The 26,493-nt window shown below is 47.3% G+C and overlaps 2 protein-coding genes across 7 annotated transcripts in view; one reads left to right on the top strand and one right to left on the bottom strand.

Moving 5' to 3' along the window:
- The window catches only part of COG2 (component of oligomeric golgi complex 2), a 42,142-nt gene extending 18,264 nt beyond the window's left edge, over positions 1 to 23,878 (top strand). The window contains exons 8-18 of one of the 6 annotated variants that reach the window (XR_014827895.1): positions 303 to 427; positions 4,351 to 4,477; positions 8,657 to 8,796; positions 13,359 to 13,420; positions 14,372 to 14,523; positions 16,334 to 16,531; positions 17,590 to 17,662; positions 17,878 to 18,109; positions 19,986 to 20,125; positions 21,821 to 22,004; positions 23,449 to 23,878. Coding sequence is in view for 4 of the 6 variants with exons in the window: in XM_084996877.1 (XP_084853003.1) it covers positions 303 to 427; positions 4,351 to 4,477; positions 8,657 to 8,796; positions 13,359 to 13,456; positions 14,372 to 14,523; positions 16,334 to 16,531; positions 17,590 to 17,662; positions 17,964 to 18,109; positions 19,986 to 20,125; positions 21,821 to 22,004; positions 23,449 to 23,550 (1,485 nt within the window). In the remaining 2 variants the exon portion in view is untranslated. Of the gene's footprint in view, positions 1 to 302; positions 428 to 4,350; positions 4,478 to 8,656; positions 8,797 to 13,358; positions 13,457 to 14,371; positions 14,524 to 16,333; positions 16,532 to 17,589; positions 17,663 to 17,877; positions 18,110 to 19,985; positions 20,126 to 21,820; positions 22,005 to 23,448 lie in introns of all 6 variants that reach the window. The other 5 variants (XR_014827894.1, XM_084996879.1, XM_021073991.2 and 2 more) reach the window with 5 other exon arrangements.
- PGBD5 (piggyBac transposable element derived 5) overlaps positions 1 to 26,493 on the bottom strand; it is a 313,156-nt gene that overhangs the window by 249,241 nt on the left and 37,422 nt on the right. The gene's annotated exons all lie outside the window — the stretch shown is intronic.

Genomic DNA, 26,493 nt, shown 5'->3' with positions numbered 1-26,493 from the left:
GTAGAAGACAAGGCCAAGGTGAAGGCGGTGAGGTGCTGATGTCCCAGGGAGTCCTCGTTTTAGCTCACTGTCCAGCTCAGGAGGGAAGTGGGTGAATGTGCCTGGCCTTGGGCCAGTCTCTGTCACCAGCCTGTGTCGCCCCCTAATCCCAGAACTAGTTCTGAGTGTGGCGAGTCCTCTTAGAAGTTGTGTCAGCTGGGGAGGTGGGGCCCGAGGAAGCACATGTTACAGGTTTTATCTGATCGTTTCTCTGGAGTATTCAGTTCAGACTTCTCTTTTTAAAAATGATATTCTTTTAACAGGTGATTACAGAGCAGATTGTTGATACGAATCTGAGTGGCCTCCAGCTCATGTATCATAAGCTCCTGGAGTTTGTGCCCCACCACTGCCGCCTTCTTCGCGAGGTCACGGGAGGAGCCATCTCAAGGTAGTTGAACTGCTGGGCTTCGAACCTGCTGCAGGCAGGGCTGCACCTGGTAACTGCTCCCGCACTGCTGATCATCGCTGTCCTGTGCAGACTGGGTTTGGGTGTTAGCACAGTGCTCTGAGGGGGGTGTGGGTCCCTGGTCTTGTCTTAAGGGAATGAAGCCGAGGTGAAGAGTCTGTCTCTCTGAACCTACAGCCCATGCTTTTCCTTTCTCCATACTCTTTTCCCTAAATCGGGCTTGAAATAAACATTGGTTTCCTTCCAGTATTCTGATGTCATGATCTCTTTATAAATAACAATTCAGTTTAATTCAACAAGTTGTGTACTAATTGTGATTAAAGTCATCTTCAGTTTTTCCTCCTTTTGCCTGATCTCCATACTTTTCAGTTCTGTTCGTTTCATGCCTATGCCACTACCTTTCACCATTGCCACTGTCTCAGTCTGGGCTGTTGTCATCTTTAGTCCAGAATAACAGGATCTCTCCTCCAGTCTCCCTGCTACCCACCCACCCCCGTCCCCAGTCCATCTTTGGGCTTTCATATCTGAGATTCAGGAATCACCTTCCTCCTTAGTTTTTGGTGGCTTCTCATGCCCTCAGAGAAATCAGGCTTCTTGATTCAGCCTTCAGGGCCCTCTGTGCACCAGCCCCAGTTGCCCTCCAGTGTGGAGCCTCCTTTATGAGCACACGGTCACAGTGCCCTCCCGAGCACACACCACCTGTGTCTGTGTTTTGCCTGGTGGTCCCCGCCTATCCCGTTCCCTCTGTCTTTCTGTTGACCTGTCTCTCCGCGGGAAGCCCCAGCTCAGATGCCGCTTCCTTCAAGAGACCATCTTTTATCCTGACATCGGTGTCAGCCCTGCTCTCTGCATGTCCCCGCACGCTGCTCTTCCTTCTGTCGAGGACGACCTTCCATCCTAGCAGCACGCTTCCCTCCTGCATAGCTCCCACCTCCCCTCCTGGCACAGTGTCTTGAAGACAGAACCTGCTCAGTGTCCGCAGAATGAAAGAACTAAACCATTTATAGTGTTAGAAAGGTCCCTATCTTCACGGAATAAGCATAATATTTGATCTTGAACTTTTGTTCTTTGAAAAGGTAAAAACCTGGGGTAGAGATGTGCTCCTTGACCTGTGAAGTACCCTCTGTTTCCATTACATGATTTCCGATGAAGCCTTGTTTGGCCACTTTTGTTTGGTAATCATGGAGATTTAGTTGGATTGGGATTGGGATTGGGAGTTTGGTAGGCGTCATGTAAAATCAAAGAAGCCACGTTTAGGGAACGACCAGATATTGGATTTGACAGGGCTGGCCTTGGTCCTGAAATGTCAAGCTTCGGAGCCGTGCACGTTCTTTGCCACAGGTTTCGGTGTGGCAGAACTCCTGTCGAGGCCTCAGGGATTTAAGGCTCTAGATTGCACCTTGGCGGGTCACCTGCATTCACATCAGGCCCTGTCGCCCTGCTGCCCCTGATCTTCCTGTGCTCAGCCTCCGCTTTCTGGTACCTTTCATAACTGGTAGCATCATGACATTCAGGATTTATCCTCCAGGGAACAGGGACTCAGTTTTCTTAGTGTTAATCTCCCAGATTTAAACTTTCTCTTTGGGGCTTTAATTAGATGTTTACTTTGGGAATGAGGTAATCTTGTCATACAGTGTTGCTTATATTATGTGCATCTGCATTTTAAAATCCTCAGTTTTGTTCTTTTTTCTTCTGATACCTTAGTGGAGGTGGTTCTTATGATGATTAAAAGTATATGAGAGGGAGTTCCCATTGTGGCTCAGCAGTAACGAACCCCGCTAGTATCCATGAGGATCTGGGTTTGATCCCTGTGCTTGCTTAGTGAGTTAAGGATCCAGCGGTGAGCTGTGGTGTAGGTTGCAAATTCGGCTCAAATATGCCATTGCTGTGCCTGTGACTGGCAGCTATAGCTCTGATTTGACCCCTAGCCTGAGAACTTCGGTATGTGGTAGGTGCGGCCCTAAAAAGACAAAAAAAAAAAAAAAAAAAAAGTGTATGAGGGAGTTCCTGGTTGCTCAGTGGGCCAAAGATCTGGTGTTGTCTCTGCTGTGGTGTGGGTTGGATTCCTGGCCTGGCAATTTCCATGCGCCACAGGCGTGCCCCCGCCCCATCCTCAAAAAGTACATGATATGACGCGTAGAATTGCATGTGCAGGACATAGGCGTCTTCTTTACTCTCCTACACCCTCCTCCAACCCCGCCAGTGATTTCTCATCAGTACTTACCTAGAATAAGATTATCTGGTAGCTCTTACTGGACAGTAAAGCATAGCTTCCTTAATAAGCTGCCTGTCTTGATAGTTTTTGCTGAGCAGGAACATTGTGAAAACTTCTTACCGTTTAATACTTATCAATGTTATATGTCAGTTTATCATCACAACTTAGCTACACAAACCTCTGTTTTAGGAAAACAAGACCGTATATTGAATTGATGACCTTTTTTCAAGAAAATTATCTTAAAGCGTATTACTCAGTCATCTGGCAATCAAAGTGGGTAGATCAGAGAGATCTAGTGTTGCCCAGAAGGTATTCCAGGTCTTCAAGTTCAAAAGAGACTTAAGGAATCTACCCAATTTCTCTATGTACTCGTGTATCCAGCCATTACTGACACAGCACTTTCACATGCTGGGCACCATCCTAAATGCTTTGCAGGTATTAATCCGTGTAATGACCCTGTCAGGTGGGTATCTTCATCCTCGTTTTCTTCCCTGGCCGTAGCAGACGTCTCACTGGAGACAAGTTGGAGCCACCCACGGCCTCTCCTCCACCAGGCCCGGCGCCCTCTTAGCTCCCCCAGAGGGAAGCGGGAGCTATCCTGCCACCACCTTGGAGCTGCCCTGTGAGGAGCCGTCCACCTCTTTGCCCTGTGTTTTCATCGGGTGCCAAGGGCGAAGCCAGTTTCCGGAAGAATCCCTCCCAAGCGGGCCCTTCCCTACCTCCCACAGCCGTCCAAACACTCTGACTTGGGCTCCTCTTCATTCTGTGGCTGCTGGGGGTGACGGCCACTGAGGGTGCCCTGTTCCAGCAGCAGGAAGCCAAGGGACTGGGGCAGGGGAGTGAAGGTGATGTCACCACCTCCCGGGGCATGAGGGTGCTGTCCTGGCAAGACAAGGGCACCAGGGGTGGCTGCAAAGCCTGTGCAGCTGTGGGTGCCAGCGATGGTGAACCTTGAATTCAGGCTTCCCCATTTTAAAGAGGGAGAACCCAAAACTTGGAGAAGTGAAGTGACCCAGGCTTGAACTTGGGCACTCGGCTCCTGGATGTATGCTTCGACCAAAGTGTTGTCCCTTCTATGTCTGTGAGTGAGAGATCCAAATTCCAGCCTTCTTGCTAAAAAATCCAAAATAAAGCATGCACACACACACAAAATGAATGCTAATCCGTTTTTTATATCAAGTGTTGTGATTTTTACATGGAATCATCAGAATTTTAGCACTGAAAGTACTCTTAGAGCTTCATCACAGGCTGTTAGTCATTGGTAAAGTAGCTGATTTACAGTGTTTTCGAGTTGAGTGCTGTAAGCATGAATACAGAAATGGCTTTTGCTGTTCATTAGACTGCTTTTTCAAGAAAAAGCCTATGCATTTTAGGGGAAAAGCTTTGCCAAGGCAAGTCAGTGTAGTAGTTTTCCATTGTGCTTGACCCCAGCCTGTCTGCTGTGAGATAGATGTAGGAGTCAGGACACGAGGATGGTCAGGTTCAAGGAGAGACTGAGATCAAGGAGTGAAATAGAAGTTTGGGTCTAAAAACAAACTAATTGACATGTAATAGTTTTATTTCTTTTAAGGTTGAAATAAATTTTAGGCTGAGGATCTTTTATTTCAATGAAAGCATCACAATGGCATTTTGCTTATGGCAAATAGAAGATTATAGTGTATTTGACTGAAAATTTTCTCTTATCTTACAGTGAAAAAGGCAATACTGTTCCTGGATATGATTTTTTGGTGAATTCTGTCTGGCCAGAAATAGTACGAGGATTAGAAGAAAAATTGCCCTCACTTTTTAATCCTGGGAATCCTGATACATTTCACCAGGTAACTTTTCCTCCTTCCTCTTGATTCTTAAAGATGTTAACCTGAGGCTTTAGGATAATCATGTTCTCTTCTGTACGGTCTTGGATCTGTGGTTTATTAGAAATCAAAATGTGAGTTGCCGAGCAAGCGTTCGCCTTAAAATACACACATTGTTTTATCCAAATCATAGTCTGATACTCTTCTGCTCAGTACCCACTTTGCTCAGCCTCTTGGTGCCTTAGTTTTAGAGTGTAAAGTAAAATTCAGTCTGGACACAATTGTGACTACATGTGTATATTAATTTTTTTTTAATTTGAAAAAAGATCCTGTAGTTCCAGCTGTGGCACAGTGGGTTAAGACTGACTGCAGCTGCTTAAGTCGCTGCAAAGGTACAGGTTCAGTCCCCGGTCCTGTGTTGCCACAGTGAGGCTCAGATTGTAGCCGCGGCTCGGATTCAGTCCCTGGCCTGAGGATTTCCATGTGTAGCAAGTGTGGCCATAAATAAATGTGTGTGTGTGTGTGTGTGTGTGTGTGTATACATATATATGTAATATATATTTAAATATATATATATATAATCCTAAGGATCATTAAAAACAACTCTCTTTGCTACTGTTATCCATGAAAAATTAAGTTTGTAGATCTCTACTATATCATTTTGAAGGAAAGTAAGAAGTGTTGATTGGATTTTAAAATGCAATATATATGGGAGTTCCCGTCGTGGCTCAGCATTAACAAACCCGACTAGGATCCTTGAGGCTGTAGGTTTGATCCCTGGCCTCACTCAGTGGGTTAAGGATCCGGCATTGCCGTGAGCTGTGGTGTAAGTCACAAACTCGGCTCAGATCCCATGTTGCTGTGGCTGTGGCATAGGCTAGCAGGTGCAGCTCTGATTCGACCCCTAGCCTGGGAAATTCTGTATGCTGCAGATGCTGTCCTAAAAAGCAAAAAATAAAATGCAGACTATAACGTTTATGTAATTTTAAAGATTAGGAGGTCTTCATATTTACTTTAAAAAATCATGTTATTTAAACAACATCAAGGTTGATATTTTGAAAGTAAATTCATATGTTAACTTTCCATTGTACCACTTTTTAAAGACAGTAGGTAGTGTCCTGGTTAAGAGTGGAGGTTTGCGGCCAAGTGGCCTGGTCTGCGCCCAGCTCTCCTGCTCGTTAGCCACTTTGCTCAGCCTCTTGGTGCTTTTCCTCCTCCTGCCCTGGATTTTGATTTTTTTCTTTTTATTCAACATGATGATCTTTGTCTTTTGATTAGGTAAATAGATTTGCAATGATTGTAGTACATTGGGTCTTTTTTTGTTCTCCCAGTGTCCCATTTTTCTCCCCTCTTTTCCTTTCTCCCCTCTTTTCTTCTTTCCTTTTCCACCTTCTTTATATTTTAGACTTTCGGGGATTTGTTTTCCTCATTTATTCTCTGTTTTTCCCTCTATTAATTTGGAAATTCTGCCCTTTATTTCTTTGTGTATTAAGTAACCTTAGTGGTTCCTCAACAGAATCTAAAGTTCACTGGTGCCTCAGCCTCCCAAACAGCACACGAATCTTAGAGCATTTTGATGCGTCACATCATGTTATAAATATATTATTGTGTCCAGGATCTCATTTCTATTTTTATTTTTTTTTAGCCCCCCAAATTGGACATTATTCTCATTGTTTTACATGATCATCATTTTCTTAGAATTATTCCACATATTTAGCATATCCTTTGCTTTCTGTTTGTTCTTGGATGTTAGCCCTTCTTTCTTGGATCATTTTCCTTCCTGAAATTCGTCTGTTAGAAGACTTTGGTGAGGTTCTGTCGATAATAAATTTCATTTTTTTTTTTAATAATAAACTTGTTTGTACTTGTCTGAAAAAAACCTTATTGTTTTTGTGTTTGAAAGGTAGTTTCGCTGGAAATAGAATTCTCTGCACTTTGAACACTGTCTCTTGACTTCTGCTATGAAATTAGTTTTTGCTCTTGTTTCTTTGTAGTTATAATGCCTTTTCCCCCGGCTTCTCATAAGACTGCTGTAATCTTGATGTGCTGTTTCATTATGATCTATCTAGTGGTGAGCTTCTTTTTATTTACTGTGTTTAGGATTTGTTGGGTTTCCTAAATCTGAGAATTGGTGTTTCTTATCTGTTCTATATCATTTTTATTCATTATCTCTTCAACTGTGCTTCTGTCTCCTTTATTTTTTCTTCTAGAATTCTTGATTAGACTTCACTTTATCCTTGTGTTTCATAAATTCATCTTTTTATTTTTCATTTCTTTGTGCTGCATTCTGGATAATTTCTTGGGGCCTTTCTTCTGTTTCACTAATTCCTTCTTCAGTTGTGTCTAAACTCTTTTTCACCTATTTTTAATTCTAATTATCCTTATTTTCATTTCTAGAAGCTCTGTTTACCTCTATTTCTAATTCTGCTTGGTCACTTTGCTTGTTTTTTAAAGTGTAGAGAGGCACAAAGTGAGTGTGGTAAGCCTGGGGCCTGGTAGACTTCAAAACCGAGATGAGGACAAATTTGGAGCTTGCCTGTTCAGGAAGTACCACTTATCTGTTCTCTTGGCTAATTGTCCCATGTTCCAGTACGTTGAACAATGTGATTAAGTAGTATCATATTCAATAAATTGTGTGATGATGACTTTAGAATAAAAAAGGAGGGCTTTTAAAAATAGATACCATAAGCACAATGAAATAACGAATTGCATTAGCAATTTAGGACTTTTTACATTTCTCTTTAGAGAATCGTATTGATTATGTTAGAAGATTTTCCACCTCAGAAATGAAGCTTTCTGATAAAATGTTGACTTTAGAATTCTAAACTAGGGAGTTTCCGTCATGGCTCAGTGGTTAACAAATCTGACTAGGAACCATGAGGTTGTGGGTTTGATCCCTGGCCTCGCTCAGTGGGTTAAGGAGCCAGTGTTGCTGTGGTTGTGGTGGAGGCTGGTGGCTACAGCTCCAATTAGACCCCTAGCCTGGGAACCTCCATATGCCACGGGTGTGCCTTAGAAAAAGACAAAAAAAAAAAAAAAAAAAAAGAAAAGAAAAAGAAAGTAAGAAAAGAAAAAGTCATTAAAAAGGAATTCTAAACTAATACTTAATGTTTGTGGGTACGCTTCTTGCAAGAAAAGCTTTCAGCTTTCAGCTTTAGTGGGACATGTTTTTGTGAAGAGGGAAATATTTTTGTATTCCTCTAACATCCCTTATATGCAGATGTATAGTTTTATCCCAAAAGGGATGCGTAATACTTTTCTTTGTCTCACTTCCGCACATCTAGACCACACAGGGAATTCAGTTAAGTATTGCTCAAAACGAGTTAAAATTGACACTTGTAGTAGTGTTTATTTCATTAAAATTCCCTCTGAAGCACAGACATCATCCTGTTTAGGTGACTGGTCTGGGGATCCCGTATTGAGTCCATCTGAAATGAGGAGTGCATGGAGAGTCCCACAGTGTTCTCTCTACAGCCTGGGGCTTGGGGAGTAGAGCCCCCACCAGAGGAAGGTGCAGCTGCAGTTTTGCACAGCTGACTGGTGAGGGTTCTCTTCCCTCTATTTCCTAGCGTTGTCCTTGGATAAATGCTCTCTGAGGCTAAACAGAAGAGGAAACGTCATCTGTAAAATGGGGGTTGGTAGTAGTTGTTCCCTGGTGGGGTAGTTTTCTGAGTTAGATTAAATACAGTCTTAGGCCGAGTGTGGATGTTGAATGTTAGGTGAAGTTCACTGCTGCTCCTAAGGCTGTTGTTAGATCCCCGTCAGTCTCATGCTGTCTCACCTATAAAAATGACAGAATTATGCACATGGTTAAGTCTTTCTTTCCTTTTTAAAGTTTCTCCTTCTTCTGGAGGGGCAGTGGAGCTTCTACCACTTCAATTGCCATCTTTTCCGATTCCTGTGGACTGGGCCAGGGTGGCCTAGAGGACAGGCAAGAGCTGTCACAGGGCCCTGGACTTAACAGTGCCTGGGGTCTCCTGGTGAGCTTGCTGCTGAAGACCTTGAACACGGCACGAACTGCTGTGGGCAACTTGACCTTGAGGTGGGGACATTGGAAAGAAGACCCCCAAGGACCCCATCAGCTCTAGAAACTATGATTCTGTGTGTTGACCTTTATCTCATTGATTACAGTTTTCAGCATATGCTCCCAGCTCGGATTAGTTCACTTACAATGAAAATTCCACCTGTTTGTTCTTATTTTAGAAATATACCATAAGTATGGATTTTGTAAGAAACTTTGAGCGGCAATGTGGATCACAGGCCAGTGTAAAAAGATTAAGAGCACATCCTGCCTATCACAGCTTCAATAATAAGTGGAACTTGCCTGTTTATTTTCAAATAAGGTCAGTAATTAACTCCCCCCCCCCGCCCCCTTCTAAAATAGAATTCAAATGCCAGTTAAGGATGTTGCCTCCAACTAACAGCCCCTTCTTCGCGATCATAATTCTGTCCCTTGGGAGACAAAATTTTCAGTGGGGAAGCACAAGAAGTATCACGGCTGCCAGTGATGCGGCTTGTCATTAGTGAGCTGAGAACACTGGGCTCAGCATGAGTCAGACCAGGCCCGGCCTCATTCCCATTCATTGTGAAGAGGCAGAGGGGAGGGCTCCTTAGCAGTTCTGTCTCTGTTTTCCTCTGTCAGTCACCCGCTTCAAACAGTGGACCCATCCTACATCTGTCATTGTGCTTGTCTATAACATGTTTATCCTCAGGGAGTCAGGAGAAGCATGCTCTTAAAGTATTCTTTGTCACTGATTCCATCATCAGTGTAAAGAATTCTCATTATTTATTTTGGCTTCCTTTATAATCTCCGTGACATTTTTTTCTATTTTGGAAAACGGTGACACTTTTCTTCCAAAGTAGTATCACCTATGTCAATAAATGGTTATCTAGACACTGGGGGAAATTTAGGATTCATTCTTAGCAACATACGCTCGGCAGAAAAACATGATGACAGCCATTTTGCAGATTCTCCTCAATGACATCACAGTGAGAGTGACATTAACTAGAGTATTTTAGTTAGAATGCTCTTTAAGGAATCGTAGGTTTTTTGTTTAAATTGCTGGAAGCCTTCATTAATTATGATGCAGTTCTTCCCTGGGGCTCTGTGGAAAAATTAAGGAGAATTAGAAACCTTGATTGTAATTGCTTGCCGTGATTGAGAATGTGTGTAATCATCTTTTGATGGTGAAATTGTAGTTGTCAGAATGTTTGTAAGGTGCCTTTTCATAACGCAATACTGGGTTTTATGCTTCCTTTTTCTTCTTTCTTTCTTTTTTTTTTTTTTTTTTTTTTTTTTTTCGTCTTTTTAGGGCAGCACCTGAGGCATATGGAGGTTCCCAGGCTAGGGGTCAAATTGGAGTTATAGCTGCCAGCCTACACCACAGCTCACGGCAACGCCAGATCCTTAACCCACTGAGTAAGGCCAAATATCGAACCTGCGTCCTCAGGGATGCTAGTCAGATTCATTTCAGCTGAGCCACAATGGGAACTCCCTATGCTTCCTTTTTCAAAGTTACATTGTCATGTGGGTTGTCTTTCAGCAGGAAATTAGTGATTCATTTAAGGTACCCATAGGCAGCATGGGAAGTAAATGTTGTATGATGGTGAATATGAATTAGGGCAAGAAGCTGTTGTGATTCATGAGCAGAATTTAAAATGGTGACGTGTCCTTTTATGGTATAAGAAAAAACGGCAGTAAATGGAGGTCCCTGGTGGCTCAGCAGGTTAAGGATCCAGCGTTGTCACTGCTGTGCCATGGGTGGCTGCTGTGGCACAGGTTCTGTCCCTGAGCCCAAAACTTATCTATGCCATGGGCGCAGACCCCCGCCCCCCACAAAAGCCCATGGTAGAGAGCTCATGTGTCAGCTTTCCCACGTCTCTTGTAGTCCAGGTCCAGGGTCAGATTGCTTTAGGTATCCAGTCCCATTACAGCTACTTCCGTCTGCTGCCTCTAGGCCCCTCTTCCCTCGTCAGTTTCCCTGGACCCCATGACCCAGCACCCCACACTTGGTGGTCTTGCCTTGTCACCTACCTCCTGAGCTCTGGGCCCCACTGGGACAGCACGGCCAGGCCTCAGCGGGCTCACTTCTCAAAGCTGGTAATGGAGCCTTAAACTGTATTGAAACTCAGCCTGTTCCCTGAAAGATTTTTTTACACCTTTATCAGATTTTAGCCTTATGTACTCAAAGGCAGATAGTTTACCCTTCTTTGTGGACAGGTTTACCTAAAATTTATGAAATTTTAAAATGTTACGTTTGAGTTGTGAAGTATGGAACTTATTTTCAATACATTTGTTTTTCCATTAAAAAAAATTTCACCTGGGGTCCTCACTGTGGCACAGTGGGGTAAGGATCCAGATTGTCTCTGGTGGCACAGGTTTGATCCCCAGCCCAGCACAGTGGGTTAAGGATCTTGGTGTTGCTACAGCTGCGGTGCAGGTCACAGCTGTGGCTTGGATTTGGTCACTGGCCTGGGAACTTGAACGTGCCACAGATGTGGCCAGAAAATACTGTATACTGTATAAAACTGTTCTGTTGGTGTTTGGATTGCTTACTCTGCGGGATGACAAAAAGTTCTGCAGACATGGCTAGGGTCAGAGTTGTGTTGTTACCCCCTTCCCTTCAGGATCATTGAAAGGAAGCCTGGAAGCCAGAGAGGTGGTGATGTTCTGACATGTTTCTAGGAGGATTAGCAGTGTTACACTCTCAGTAGGTGTATGCTCTGGGTCTGACTGCCCACTTCTAGGCCACGGGCCAGAAAGGCTGCCCCCGCCCCACCAGCATGCTATGAACCCATGTGTCCCCCTCGCTGATCCTGACACCCACAGGGGTATCAGAGAGTGGGGTTCAGGCTTCTTTTCTCATGGGAAGAGAAGAAATGCAGTTGTGCCCCAAAAGTCTCAAATGGTTCTGATTCAGCCGCTGCCTAGAAACTGGGGTGTTAGCCTCTTGAGTGCCAAAGGCCATCTGTTACGTCTTTATTAGTTGAAATCTTTCTAGAAGGTTACACGCTCCCAGGACAGTCATGTGTAGTCTGTACATGTTAGTTCATACATGCTAATGTGGCGTAGCTCCCCCTCTGTGACGCAGGGCCTGTGCGGTACCAACCTGCTTTCCATCTCCCTCCACCCTCCTCCGCTGTGTGTGTGCGGGACTGGAGATGCATGTGCGAGTGCCTCTCCAGGCTGTCCCTAGATTGCAGGACTCAAGAGGTGTTTGTAACCGGGGTTGCCTTTCTTACACATCTTCCTTATCAAGGGTAGAATGACCTCCCATATACACATAAAAACTGTGGCACAACTTCTCAAGTTCTCCCACAGTATCCTCTCCCTTTTTTTATTTTCCAAGAACTACAACCTCTTGCTTTGGTCCTGGGAGTGTCTGCCCAGCAGAGCTTTGCGAGGACTGGTGTTGGGCTCCGGGCTGGGACGCACCACCGGGTCATGTGACGTGGATGGGTTACTTCCGTGGGTCTTCCACGTGGTCACACATCTGTGTGAAGTGCACCGGCATCAGGGGTCTGCTGTCTGCTGCCTTTGTTTCTTGTCCTTCCTCGTTTGTATATTTTGGAGAATTGTCCTAAGTGTATGTACAATTTTACCCCATGTCTTTCCTCACACTGAGTTCCACCTGTTTTGATGCACAGCCTCCAGCTGACCTGTCCCCTTGCTGCATCCAGCATGTCTGTGCCAGGCTTGCTCAGCCTTCCTTCCCTCCGCCATGGAGGCTACTCCCAGTTTTCCTTGTAGGTCACTTCCTGCGTTTTGTGCAGGTTAGGAGGAAAGGCAGGATTAGGAGGTGAGGCCGAAAGCAGGTGCTGGCTTGCTCCCCACGCCGCAGGGCAGCCCGCTCCTCACTGTGCTCGGGGTCACTGCACAGTGACCTTTGCTGGTCTCCTGCATTCTCTCTCTTCCCCGCTTCTCTTCTGTCACTTGTTCCCTCTGTGCCTCTCCCTTTCCCAAGATCAGCGGGCAAGGCCCTTTCCTCCCCGAGGCACAGGGAGGCTGCAGGGATGGTCAGCTCCAGGGGTCAGGGTGGCGCCTCATGCTGTTGAGGGGGCCTGGCCGCTGCTCTCTGTGTGAAACGCCACTCCTTTTACTCTTCACAGTTTCCTGAAGCTCAGTCTCTGAACTGCTTTTAAACAGCACTTAGGTGCTACCAAAAAGCCGAAGTTACTAATTAAGTAAGTTGACAATTAGCGGGTGTCAGAATTGTCTGCTAAAAGGGAACCCACAGGCGACAGAGTGTGTGGTAAAGAAAGTCAGGATGGAGGAGTCACATAATGGCAATGGCGAGTGATGCAGAAGCAGCTGGTCGAGAAAACACATGCACACATCCACGCAGCTCCACGGAGTCACGGATGTGTCCACGTATGTTATTAAAGAGGCGTCTTTAATATGGATGAGGTGAGAAGAGAGAGAGCAGGGCTGGAAAGCAGGCCCTGAGCTGGCCGCAGAGCCGGTTCCCATGACAGCGCAAGACAGCCACAGACCCGCACAGAGCACTAGGCCACGAGCTGTTCTGGCTTTAACTGGCTGCTTTTGCTGATATTTCTCAAGCTGCAAAAATACAGAATACAGCTTTCTGGTTCTTAGTTTGGGCATGTTTACTTACCTAGGATAGCGCTGATCTAGACAGATTGGAGAACTCACAGTCTTAGGGCCTTGCGCAGGCGGGGCTTGCCAGAAATGGCTTCTTGGTGGAGTCATCAAGACAAGTTTATTACCTGCTCAGTAAAAACAGTATCTGGAGGGCATGCCTCAGGCTGGTGGGGCACCTCTGGTAAAACAGTGGCCTTACCAGAAAGCCAGTGGAGGCAGTCTTTGCCTGGATAGGGGAACACAGGTAGGGACAGGCACCTGCAGCAGAGAAAACTCTGATGCACCCTCTTATTTTTATCCCAGATTTAGGGAGGTCGCAGGATCCTTAGAAGCAGCACTCACAGATGTGCTGGAAGACGCTCCAGGTAACCTCAAAGTGACGAATGACGGGCTGCGGCTAAGTGAGTTAATTAGGCTTTCCATCTTCTAGACCTTAATTTTCTGTTGTCCGGTAACTTAAACCTTAAAGATACAGTTTAACTTCTTTTTACAAAAGGTTTATAGAGCGTTGTGTTTTATAGAGCTGTAAAAAGGATGCTTTCAGAATACCTCACTTTCACTCCTGAATAGAGAGCCTGCTGTGCTTTAGTGAGGAGGCGTTCACACAGCCAGGTGGCCGCCCTCAGCTTCCCTCCCCAGCTTGGGAGAGGGTCAGGTTCCTTTCTCCCCAGGGTGGCTCACAGCTGGGGTCCCGCCCCAGGCCTCCAGAGCCCATGGCCCCAGTCCTAAGACACAGGGCAGGTGACTGGGCCTGTACACTTTCCAGGCATGTTTGCACCCCTTACAGCCTCATTTGTCTGGGTCACGTGGTCACTCCAGGGCCCTCACCCAATGTGCCACTGTCCCTGTGGCCACAAGGGTCTCAGGCCTCCACTTGAGTCCCTGCTTCCAGAGTCAACCTCAACTGCTCTCTTTTATATTCCGAGTTAGTTTTTATCTGTCTTTGCCAAAAATGCCCAGTGTAATGGACTTCCCTTATTTCTGTAGCATGTTCAAGAGGGGAGGAGAAGGTAGAACAAATTCAAAAGCAAACTTTAAACCCTTGTGAGTGACGGCCACTATTAACTGGTTCCTATTAACGGGTGATTTCCGAATGCTGTTTGTGTTTAATGTTTAAACACCTGGGAGGGCAATGGTGTTAAATTGGAAAATGGCACTGCCACGAGAGCTGCAGTACCGCGGACCGTGGCCCGCGGCCGTCCACGCTGTGCTCCTCAGAATGCCGCCCGCCACACTCAGATTACACATTGACAGTGTGAGTGGGTGGCCTGCTTAGCCCACTTACCAAGGGTCCTTAATGTGTGTTTCTCCTCCAGCTGGAAGTCCGTTTTGCCTTCTGGCTTCTCACAGGACGTGGAGCAGCCTTCAGAGGTGCTGGTCCAACCAGATGTTCCTGCCGCCGCTGGCACATCGTCTGTGGAGACTCACTCTTCAGATTCTGGCACGCTACGCCGTGTTTCTCAAGGAGGTGAGGGTTGGCGGGTGGCTCATCTCTCTCACGGCTGGAACGAACGAAAGGCCATGTTGTCACAAGAGGTTGATGTGGGGACGACCGCCCAACTTCTCCAGTTTGTACCCAAGTCCATTTCTGGGTTTCCTCTTCACTCTTGCATGTGTGGCCTTCAGGGCGTCCCTTCTTACCTATTCCAGCTTAGTCTTTTCAGAAAGCACCAACGACAGCCTCCTTTCCCTTCTCACAGCCAGAATCTTTGTGCGGTACCTTCAGACTAAAACAGAGGTGATCTTTTTAATACAAATGATCAGAAATAAAAATATACATATTTTAGTATTCAATATTTAGAAGTTTAAAAAATTATGTGATCATTGAGATGAAAAGACAGGATAATTAATTAACCCTCCTTCATTCCAGAATATCCTATTTTTCCCTTTTCAAGTATTTGAACATATTTAGCATCCTCCTGCCTATGATGGTTTCTTAGATGCACGCGTGAAGCCGCAGGTGCATCATATAGCAGGTGTTTGAGCCCTTGGCCCTGGCAGGCCCTGCACTGGCACCTCGTCTCAGAGCTGCGTGCCGCAGACAGCTCCATGACAGGTGCTCCCCAGGGGCGGCAGGGAGATGAGTAGGAAAGCCGAGCATTGTGAGCTGTGAGCAGGAGGTTAAGGGAGGCAACGTGGAGAAGGTGTCCCTGGAAAGGAGTGTGCTTTGTCAGCTGGGAAGCGTGCAGCCTCTCGAGTCAGGCCACGTCAGACCTGGGCGCTGCTGCTGTTTGATCCTGTGCTCCTGGCAGGCGGCCGAGCCTGTAACGTAGGAGAGTACTTCTCTGTGTGCCTGTCGTGAGAGCCTTGTTGCCCAGCAGGCTGATCCCCAGAGTGCCTGGCAGATAACAGTGCTCCTTTCCTCCTTTTGCCTCCTTCTGCTCGGAGGGTCTCCGCAGACCACGCTGCTCAGTCAGGCCTTCCTGGGAGGCCGTGGGGTTGGATGAGCCTCAGTTGGGCCTGACCGCTTTGTCACGCCCGAGCATGGTGCTAGCCCACGACTTCTCACATCTCTAAGATGTTCTGTCTTCAGCACTTATTCCACCCTTTTCTTGATGCCAGTGCACCTCTCTTTGGTTTTTCCCTTGTAGCAACCCATCATACAAAAGACACTTAGATGGTTTGTGTTATTTGAAGCATCGTAAGTTTGCTTTTTGGTTTTTGGCCCTTATTATAATAATCAGTGTGTTAAGCAGTATAGTAAATTACTCTAAGTAGTTAATTTTCTAAAACCTGTGACATATTAGATACTACCTTTCCTTTGGATTAGGGCTTTTTTTTTTTTTTTTTTTTTTGCTTTTCAGGGTCACACCTGGGGCATGTAGAAGTTCCCAGGCTAGGGTTGAATTGGAGCTGCAGCTGCAGGCCTACATCACAGCCACAGAAACACCAGATCCAAGCCATGTCTGTGACCTACACCACAGCTCATGGCAACGCTGGATCCTTAACCCAGTGGGGCCAGGGATCGAACCTGTGTTCTCATGGATACTGGTTGGGTTCTTAACCTCCTGAGCCAGAGTGGGAACTCCAAGAGACGTATCGTTTTATTGCTTTTAATGCTTGTTACCCAAGTTGGGGAGGGTAAATGCACGTGGGGTTGCAGTCTGCCCTTTTCCCTGTGTTTCACACCTGCCTGGAGAGAGGGGATTGTGTTCTTTCATGAGTAAACTCTGACCACCTTGTAGGCAGCTGGCGCTTTATGGTGCGTTGTGGACTCTGTGTAAACGCTCGTGTGTCTGCTCGTGGAAACACACTCAGTCATTGAAACCCTTCTTCAGCTTTCACTTAGGCCCATCTCTAATGAAAGCACCAAGGATATTAAAAAGCCTTTGGTAACTGGCAGCAAAGACCCCTCCGTCGCCCAAGGAAATAGCGAGGACCAAGGCAGCGGGACTTCCGAGGCGAAGCCCGTGGTCTCTGTCTCCAGCACTCAGCTTGTGTACGCAGTTGCAGACCTGGACAGGCTTCAGGAGCAGGTGAGCCTGCATAAGGGAGAATCCAAGTGTGGGGTCCAATGTTCTCACTGCTGTGGGGCCCCCAGAGAGAACAGCTGGTTCATCTCTCTTCTGAGTGTTCCTCCCACTCCCCCGACAGGTGCGCTCCCTCCCGTTGCTCCCCAGTCCCGTCCGTCTCGGACTGTGTTAGCCCAGAGCCTCTGCTTCCCTCCTGGGGTGAGCTTCCGGGCTGGGAGCAAGCCAGGTGCCACTGGTTTTTTTATCAGCTTAGTTTTTTCTGTGCAGGATGGTCTTTGGTGGGTTGGGTTTTGATTATTTCTAATTCACTTACCCAGTATTTCCTCGTAACACTCCATCTTCAGCTCTCCTTTGAAAGTGCTGAACTGTGGAAACTGCATTGCTCCCACAGTTTTGCTTTTGCCATTAACAGAACTTTGTGGGATGAATGTGTTGCAGCGCTGTGATAAACAGTTCTTTTCTCAAGTTTAAATATTTTGTGGCACTTGAACAGATATTTTTATGTTTTGAGCAAAAACATTATCTTGAGGGTTTTTTTGTTTTGTTTGTACTGGGGAGAGTCACAGAATAGAAAATGATTTTTCAGAGATCCCATTGTGTCTCAGCAGGTCAAGAGCCTGACATGGTGCCATGAGGATGCGAATTCAATCCCTAGCCTCACTCAGTGGGTTAAGGATGTGGTATTGCTATAAGCTGCGGTGTAGGCTGCAGATGCAGCTTGGTTTTGGTGTGGCTGTGGTATAGGCTTCAGTCGCAACTCAGATTCCACCCCTAGCCTGGGAACTTCCCTGTGCTGCAGATGTGGCTGTAAAGAGAAAATGACTTTGTGTGCTCTCTGAGTCTTTTAAAAGCCATGAAAATGATATTTCCTGTGTTGATGGATTCTTTTAGAGTGAAAGCATTATTTAAGAATTTTGTTTTCTTCTGATAAAATTGCTGAAAGTCCTGAGTTTCGTTCTATCATTCATTAATATTCTAGAGTCTTATAGATGCAAATAGAATTGCCTCTTCCTTTGATTTATAAAAAATAACCGAATATATAAAGTGCATATTTATTTCAGCTTCCAGAACTCTTGGAAACAATCAAGCCAAAACTTGAAATGATTGGCTTTAAGAATTTTTCTTCTATCTCAGGTAAAAATGAATCTTTAGATTCAGCAAATCTTTGAATAAGAAATAATTTAAAATAGAATCGTAGAGACTGTAGGATATATTTTAACTAACCGCTTTCTTCTCTAGTTGTAAACTCTCGGTTGTTTCTGTACTCTGTTCTCTGATTATAACTTCCCCGAATGAGACATTTTGTTTAATTCTAATAGTTTGGTTTGATTCGGTTTGATTTTCTTTAGTACTCTCTGTAAATACAATGACAGTGTTCAGAACAGAATTCACATGGGGCCTGAATAGAGTGATCCCACACCTCTCTCCGCCTCAGCAGCAGCCCTGGAGGACTCCCAGCTGTCCTTGTCCGCCTGCATGCCCGCCTTGAGTAGCAGGATCATCCTGGACCTGAGTGAGTCTTGCTTCAGTTACTTGAAAAGTGCCCTGGAGGTTCCCAGGCTTTACCGAAGAACCAATAAGGTCAGTGCTGTTTGTTGCCAAGAATCCTAAGATGGGGAGATGTCTCTTAGGCAGGCAGAGAGGGAGGGAGTGGTTGAGCAAGGGGCAGAAACAGGCTGGCAGGGGCGGAGTCCTCCACATTCAGAGAAGGCGCACTTTCGAGAAGGAGCTCTCTCCTCTTCAGGTCGCTGGCCGGGGGCTGGGGCACACGTTAACTCAGGGAGATAGACTTGGACAGTGTGGACTGTCTCCGGATTCTTGGGGCCCTAAAGCAAAATAGTATTTTCAGAAAAAGCATTTTCATAAAATATTTTAAGTCCAACCCTTCTTTTGGTCTTAATATCTTATGTTTGAAAAAACTTGATTTTACCTTGTTTCTTTCATACTGTCGTTGGAAGTACCTTTTACTGGATAAGGTTTGAAAAGCTGCATTGATATAGTAAAGGCTGAAAGTTCCCATGTGGTGCAGCGGGTTAAGGGTCCGGCATTGCTGCAGCTGTGGCACAGGGAAGTTCCATATGCCGGCCATGGGCATGGCCAAAAAACTTTAAAAAGAAATAGTAAAGGCATTTATACGATGGAAAATTAAGCTCCCACTCGTGTTCAAATTAGATTCTCCTGTGTCCTCACTTTATAGAATGGGGCTTAGGAAATTTTTTTTACCAGTGTTCTAGTCTTCCCCATTGAACTCTCATTTCTATGCACTTAGGTTCATTTCATTCTTGCCAGATCTCACTGATTTGCCCTCTGATTTTTTTTTCTCCTGGTTGTGTAGTTGGATTTTAGGCAGTTTACTGCTAAATTATTCCCAGATCTCTGAAGATCTCCTACAACATTGTGCTATTTTGGCAAACCCCTGGAGTCCTGGGACCATACCTGGTGTGGGGCCACCTCTTCGGTGTGCGCTCCTGGGGCCTGGCCTGCTGGCTGTGTCATTCTTCCCATCCGACCCCATGTCGACGCAGGGAGCAGCTGAGCTGGGTGCTGAGGGAGCTCTTCTCCTCTGAGACTGTTCTACTTTCCCTGTGAAATTCTGGGACACATGGTAGAATTACCACTTCAAGCAAGAGTACCTTGTCCCATGGTTTTCTGTCCTGAAGTGGGAGAGACAGACCTGCCTTCTGATGCTGAATTCCTTACTTTTCCTAGAGTAACCTACCGACTCTCTCTCTGCCTTCAATAGGACGTTTTATTTACCAAGGGCTTGGTCAGACACTGTGCCAAGCCCTTTGCAGCCTCATTAGTCCCACAAAATGGGTGCCTGTGTCCTTACTTACAGATGAAGAAACCAAAACGCAGACAAGTCAGACGACTTGTGTTTCCTTCACTGGTGGGAACATGTTAGAAACGTGCCATCGCAGAACTCAGCCCCCTGCCCCCCACCCCACCGAATCAGACCAGCACGGGCAAGGTGGCCGGGAGCTTCAAGTGGACACGAGGTTAGGGGAGCAGGCTGAGTCCAGTTGGCTCCAGCCCTCGCTCTCCCGTGCTTTCTGTGGCTCCCTCCTGGTCCCCAGGGGTCTTTCTGTAGAGAACACAGTGTTACTTTGAGAGGTAAGGAGGTTGTATGGGCCTGAGAACTGCTACATTGGTAACGTCCTCTTGAACCTGAGGTTTGAGTAGCTTCCTCTTGGTGTTTTTCTCCCAGGCTAGGGGTCGAGTCAGAGCTACAGCTGCTGGCCTATGCCAGAGCCACAGCAACGCGGGATCTGAGGCATGTCTGCGAGCTGCACCACAGCTCACGCAACACTGGATCCTTAACCTACTGAGCGGAGCCAGAGATCAAACTGCCACCTCATGGTTACTAGTCGGGTTCATTAACCACTGAGCCATGATGGGAACTCCCTCTTTCAGTGTTTTTTCTGTATGTCTTTGACCCCTACCAACATTCTTCCAGGAGGTGCCAACTACTGCTTCCTCGTACGTGGACAGTGCTCTGAAGCCATTTCACCAGCTTCAGAGTGGGCACAAGGATAAGCTCAAACAGGCCGTCATTCAGCAGTGGTTGGAAGGCGCGCTATCTGAGAGCACTCATAAGTAAGTGACAAACAAGTGGGCCGTCCTTGGTTTTGTTAGAGAAACCCTGGGGAGAGATCAGCAGGCTGGCCCCAGGTTGCTCGTAGATAAGGTGGCTGGAGCATCAGATCGCTTCCTTGCTGGACCCGGCAGGCCCTCAGCCCCTTCCCACCTGTGCTGGCTCCACCCCCACTGCCCTGGCCTGGTGTCCCCCAGGTCACAGCTCTTGGGGGCCCAGGCATATTCCACACTCTCTCGGCCACGCTGCCTTTGACTGTCTTAAATGCTGCTTCGTGCAGGGATGTCCTGGGAGTCCAGGCACGTTTTCTCCTTTCGGGTCCTTCCTCCCCTCTGCTCTATCAGTCCGTGAGGTTCCAGTCATGCCAGGTAATCAGTGACTCATAGTGGGGAGGCCAGCGTAATTGAGGAAGGGAAAACATTCATCGCATGATGATGGGTTAGCGTCTAAAATCCTGGCACTCACCGTGCTTGAATGCCTCTTCATTTCTACTCCAGCCTGCTTTCCCCCAAACCCAGCATTGAGTTATGTCAAGAGTGTATTATTTGATCTTATTGTTGGGTTTTGTTTAGTTATTAACTTTGCGGCAGTGTTTTATTTCTTTGACCACTTGCGGGTTAAGCAGCATGTATGGGTTACTTTATTTATTTATTTATTTATTTTATTTTTTGTCTTTTTGCTATTTCTTGGGGCGCCCCTGCGGCATATGGAGGTTCCCAGGCTAGGGGTCGAATCAGAGCCACAGCCACCGGCCTACGCCAGAGCCACAGCAATGCAGGATCCGAGCTGCGTCTGCAACCCACACCACAGCTCACCGCAACGCTGGATCATTAACCCACTGAGCAAGGGCAGGGACCGAACCCACAACCTCATGGTTCCTAGTTGGATTCGTCAACTACTGCGCCACGACAGGAACTCCTGTGGGTTACTTTAAAACGGTATAGTGGGAGTTCCCACTATCGTGGTGCAGTGGAAACGAGTCTGACTAGGAACCATAAGTTTGCGGGTTCACTACCTGTCTTCACTCACTGGGTTAAGGATCCAGCGTCGCTGTGAGCTGTGGTGTAGGTTGAAGACGCGGCTCAGATGTTGCCTTGCTGTAGCTGTGGTGTAGGCTGGCAGCTGCAGCTCTGATTCGACCCCTAGCCTGGAAACCTCCAAATGCCATGGGTGCGGCCCTCAAAAAACAAACAAACAAACAAACAGAACAGTGAATTGTCATACCATTTCTATGGGCAAATATGTTCCCAATGCCAGGTACCCAGCTTGTTAGCAAAATTTTAAAACAGAACTCAGTTGTAATGTGGGATTATCTTGAGAATATGTTAAAGGGAGTTAGTTTTATCTTACAGTTTTGAAATACTTGTGCTGTGTATGAGGTGCACTGTTCGAGGACTGACTGAAGGAATTTGCTCCCTGCAGTTGGGGGAGGAGCAGCTCTTCACCCTGCGGCCTGATATGCTCGCTCGCATGCTCAGGACTGAAGTTCCAAACACAGCTCATGGACCAGTGCAAGAGTCTTGAGGGGATGCATTGCTAGAGGGTCAAGACCCTACTTTTCTTTCCAGTCTTCAAGAAATACTATTTCTCATGGCTGATTTTTTTTGGAAATGAACTTTCTGGTGTACAAAGCTGGTTGGTGTGTCGGGTTTTGTGCACGCCTCTCTGTTTCACCATTGGTGTGTCTCATGCTCAAGGTACTACGAGACGGTGTCGGATGTGCTGAGCTCTGTGAGGAAGATGGAGGAGAGCCTCAAGCGGCTCAAACAGGCCCGCAGAGCCACGCCCACCAACCCCGGGCCCAGCGGCAGTGGTGGCATGAGTGATGACGACAAGATCAGACTGCAGTTGGCCTTGGACGTGGACTACTTGGGGGAGCAGGTAATGTGGGGCCGTTGTCACTCCTGGGAGTCTGACTCCAGCTTCTGAGGGCCAAGGAGGCCATGCCACAGTGCTTTTTAGAAAAGAGGGCCAGAGCCCACAGCACTGAAGGAAGAGGCTGTGCCCCTGGGGGCTATGAGAAAGAACAGAAGCCCCAAAACTGACTTTCAGAAGTGCAGTGGGTTGACTGGTGGTGCTGTCAGCATCTGCTTGGCTCATGTTCAGGAAGCCCACTGGCATGTGAGCCCAGAGATGGTGACCCTTGGGTCCATTGCCTGGACATGCCTGATGCATCCTTGATGCCAGGTCAGGTCTTGAGACATCTGTTGGTTTGGCATAGAGTAGCTGGGAAAGCATCAGCCCGTTGGTGTCTCCATGTGGTACTTGGGGGTCTGGCGTCACTGTGTGTGCATGGACACTCACCATCACACAGGGCGGGTGTGGAGTCCACACAGGGCCTTTCATCCTCAGTGAGGGCCAGGGCTTCTGGATGTTCTTAACCGCTTAGGTTTCCTGTGGCAGGAGAAACTCGAGGAAGGCCTTTTAGAGAAAAAGAGGTGAAATATGACATTCCCATTGGAAGATGCCTGGTGTTCTGTTCACGAGGGGCTCTTTTTTAACAGTTCGGAGTCATCACTGAAAAATCTCAATTTTTCTGCTTTTAGGTGAATTTAGAGATATATTTTGACCATATATCCAGTCTCTTGCCTTGTTTCTTTGTTTTATAAGAGAACCTTAAAGTCTTTTTACAGGCAGGAAAACGTGTTGTAGACACTAGGAGAACAAGTAAGCAGAAGCACGGAGGAGGGGGGAGGGCAGCCCCCGACCCCAGTGCCCAGATGGGCTGCAGCGCAGCAGAGACTAAGCACTGAGTCTGGATGTTTCCAGATCCGTGTGTGTGCGCACACCTATTGTGTGTTGTTATTAAACTAAAGTGGAAAGAACACAGTGTGCCTCTTCTCCGTTACCAAAATAATCCACAGTCGTTGCTGGGCCAGAGTTTTTTCAGTTCATTGGTTTCTAAGAAGAGGTTGTTGATGGGGGTAAGAAATGACGAGTTCAGGCCAATCCTTTCTGAAAATTCTCCACATTACAAAGTACTTCACTTTATTATTTCTTTTAGAGTGAATTTTGTTTCCCAGTTAACAAAAGAGGCTCTTTTCCTGGTGAGAATCTGATTTAATGAACTGAGATAAATTGACACTGGCTTCTTAGGATGACCTGAAAAAGTAAATTCTACAAGAAGTAAATAAATAAATAAATAAATAAATAAATAAATAAATAAATTTGAAAGGAAAAATTATTCTACCAGTTTTCAGGGAACTGCTTTTTCCGGTTTACTGGAGGTGGGGTGGGAGTGGATATATGGCATCTTTTCTGTAAAGGTCTTTTCCACATTCAGCTTTCATCACAGTAACTTGATTCATTGCCGTGGCCTCTGCAGATACAAAAGCTGGGCCTGCAGGCGAAGGACATAAGGAGCTTCCCAGCTCTTGCGGAGCTTGTTGCTGCTGCGCGCGACCAGGCGACGGCAGAGCAGCCTTAAGCATCTTGGCAGAGCCGGGGAGAGGCAGCTGGACCTCGAACTGCAGGGAAGAAAGCGGCTCTTTGTTCTCTGTGGGCCTGTGGCAGAAAGACACATCTCCTGTCCCCAGCCGCACCTGCTGCAGCTCCCTCGGTGAATTTGGGTCTCCTTTCCCAAAAAACACAAAAGCCTTTTTCCATTGTATGGAAGATAGTTTTTAAGACATTTGAAACTTTCTACCATAGTTTACAGAGCAAAGTTATTTTATTTTTATTGTAAATCTTACTGTGGAAGAGTTGATTCCCAAAATATGATTGAAGTAAATACACGTATGTATGAATTCAAAAAACCATCTCCTTGATCCTGCAGGTAGAGGTGACTAGAGTGGTGGGGTGACCACCTTGTGCTCAGGTGCTCTCCACCTTGGAAGCGGCGCCCGGTGACTTTGTACAAGAGGCTGTGGGTGTTCCATCCTCCCACTGCTCCTGACACATCCCCACCCAGACCCGTCAGGAGGGCAGTACTCCTCACCCTTGCCCACAACCACTCGTCCCGCTGCTGGCCATCACAGAGCCTTCATTGGGTGTGTGGGATTCTGGTCCCCGTGGGTGACAAGCACACTTCCCACCCGGAGTCAAGAGGACCCCTTTCCTGGTGAGCTGCTCTGCCTGGGGGGTGGGGGGGATTTGGAAAGAGGTATCAAAGCCTGTGGCTGGTTTGCCAACACACACACACACACACACACGCACGCACGCACGCGCGTGTGGGGCACTGTGCCTGCTGTGGCATCTGCCCCTCAGCCCAGTGGTGATGATAGTGCAGGCCGTGATGATGTGATGATACGGATGGTGGTGGAAGAGCAGGTGATGATGATATGAATGGTGATGGGGGAGCCGACATGCTCTCGGCTCTGCTTTGTGTCACTTGGTGTCTCGAGCTCTCTAGTCAAAGGTCAGCTCTAAGGAGAAGAAGAGTAAGTGACGGAATGAGGAGCAGATCTGGGGTTGGCAGGAAGGAGGAGGCAGAGCTGGAGATGTGGCGGGGGGTTGGGGGGGAGCCATGGAGAGTGTGAGCACAGCTGGCGGGATGGGGGTGCCAGGCATCCGTGTATCCTCGGCTCACTACCCTGCACTCCAGCCTCTCTGCTCCCTGTGGACAGCGTGTGCTCTAACCAGGATGAAGAAGTGTCCTAACGTTGCTTAATCAGGGAGCTGAGTTGGAGACAAAGGACAATGGAGGAGAGATGCAGGGAGTTATCCTGAGGGTTTGAGCCCATGCGGCCTGGGAGCTGGCTCAGCAGTCTAGGCTGGTGCTGCCTCCTGTGGTGCTGGACTCATGAGCAGTGGGGGCAGATGGAGGTGAGGGGAGCCAGGCCGAGCTGCTGGGACAAGCCAGGACCCGCGGGGGGGCACTTCCAGGGCTGGATTCCTAGGGCTATTCTAACAAATTACCAGATGTTGCGCTTTAAAGCAATAGTTTTATTCTCACAGTTCTGGAGGCAGGAGTCCAAAATCAGGGTACCACGGGACTGCGCCCCCTTATGAGGGCTCCTGGGGAGAGTCCTTCCTGCCTCCTGTAGCTCAGGATGACCTTGGCTGTGCTGGCGCAGCTCCCATCTTTGCCTCCATCCTCCCACAGACTTCCCTTCTCTGTGGTTTCTCTTCTGGCCCTTCTGAGAACACAGATGTTGAATTGAAGCCCACCTGGTTAATCCAGGAGGAGCTCATTTTGAGATCCCTGACTGATCACATCTCAATACACATTTAATCACATGTGGCCTTGGTTCTTAACACCCCATCTTGGGGGCTGCCATTCAGTCACCTGCCCTCGCCACAGCCACCTAGAGAGGGGAAAGAGCATGAAGGGCTGCCGGCAAGGCGTGTGACTCAGCCAGTGGAGAGCACACGCCATGCTTCCTCTTGCTCCAGTGTCCAGGGCTCAGCCGCCGGGAGCTGGAGACTAGCCCGGCTGTGTGACTGGGAGAAGAGCAGAAAATGGATTTGGGAGTTTCTTTATAGACACACACCTCAATCTCCCATAGGGGGTCTTTACCAAGAATTCCAAGCAGCTCCCTAGAACCACTGCCTAGAGTCACCCACCTGAGAACCTCAGTCGTAGAATCTGCCCATGGAAAGGGCTGCCCCTGGGTCTAATGCCCCTGGTGATGGACAGAAGCAGGGCCAGGTGGGACTCTGTGATGGGGGGCGGAGGGTGCTGGATTTCCTCAACTTGGATGTTACTGTAAAGACAGCAGCTCTTGTGTGGTAATTGGCACACACCTGACTGTGGCGCGGGGAATGCGAAGGCCTTCAGGCTTAAGTTCATGTTTGAGAACTCAGAACCATGATAAACTTCAGACCTGAAGGAATGTTAGAGTGTGAAGCAAGACCTTCAGTGTTCTTATTTGAAGGCACTGTTTACTTTCTCTAAACTGTGCCTGGCATCGTAATACATAGGATCTCTCCTTACCAGCAACCAAACATTCAGGACGAAGGTTCCACAATTGGTGTAAAAGCAGGCCTTTCCCAGTGGGTACAGTACCTCTCCCCTCACCTCCCTTTCAGCGTCTCGGCAGGAAACACTGTCATTTGAGGCTTGGTTGCCCTGAAAGGACCCCTGCCTCTCTTGACTGGCACACCTGCATCCCGTTGGATGGCAGTAGAGTTTTGTTCACATCGCATGAAGCAGTATTTCTTCCTCTGGCTTCAGGACGCCCTCCGTGTGCCGCTCACCTTCACTGGGCTTTCGCCTTCACACTGACTTTTCCAGCAATCAGGCATCTCCTCTTCTCGGCTGTCGTTCGTGTTCAGTGAAACCGTATTACCGATCTTTGAGATAGCATTTTTGACTGCTCAGGCTTCTCGTGTCATCCTGCTTGATGAGGACCTGGTTTGCTCGCCTGCCTTAAACAACTAAAAAGAGAGACAGACGTCTGAGTGTTCAGACGCGGGATGGTGGCAGCAC

Source organism: Sus scrofa, chromosome 14, assembly GCF_054392235.1.
Source record: "Sus scrofa isolate SSC_HxYL_T2T_F1_AM1 chromosome 14, Sscrofa_HxYL_maternal_Yorkshire_Landrace_v2.0, whole genome shotgun sequence".
Taxonomy (NCBI): domain Eukaryota; kingdom Metazoa; phylum Chordata; class Mammalia; order Artiodactyla; family Suidae; genus Sus; species Sus scrofa.
Note: the sequence above shows the minus strand (reverse complement) of the source record. Positions and strands in the feature narration are given on the sequence as shown.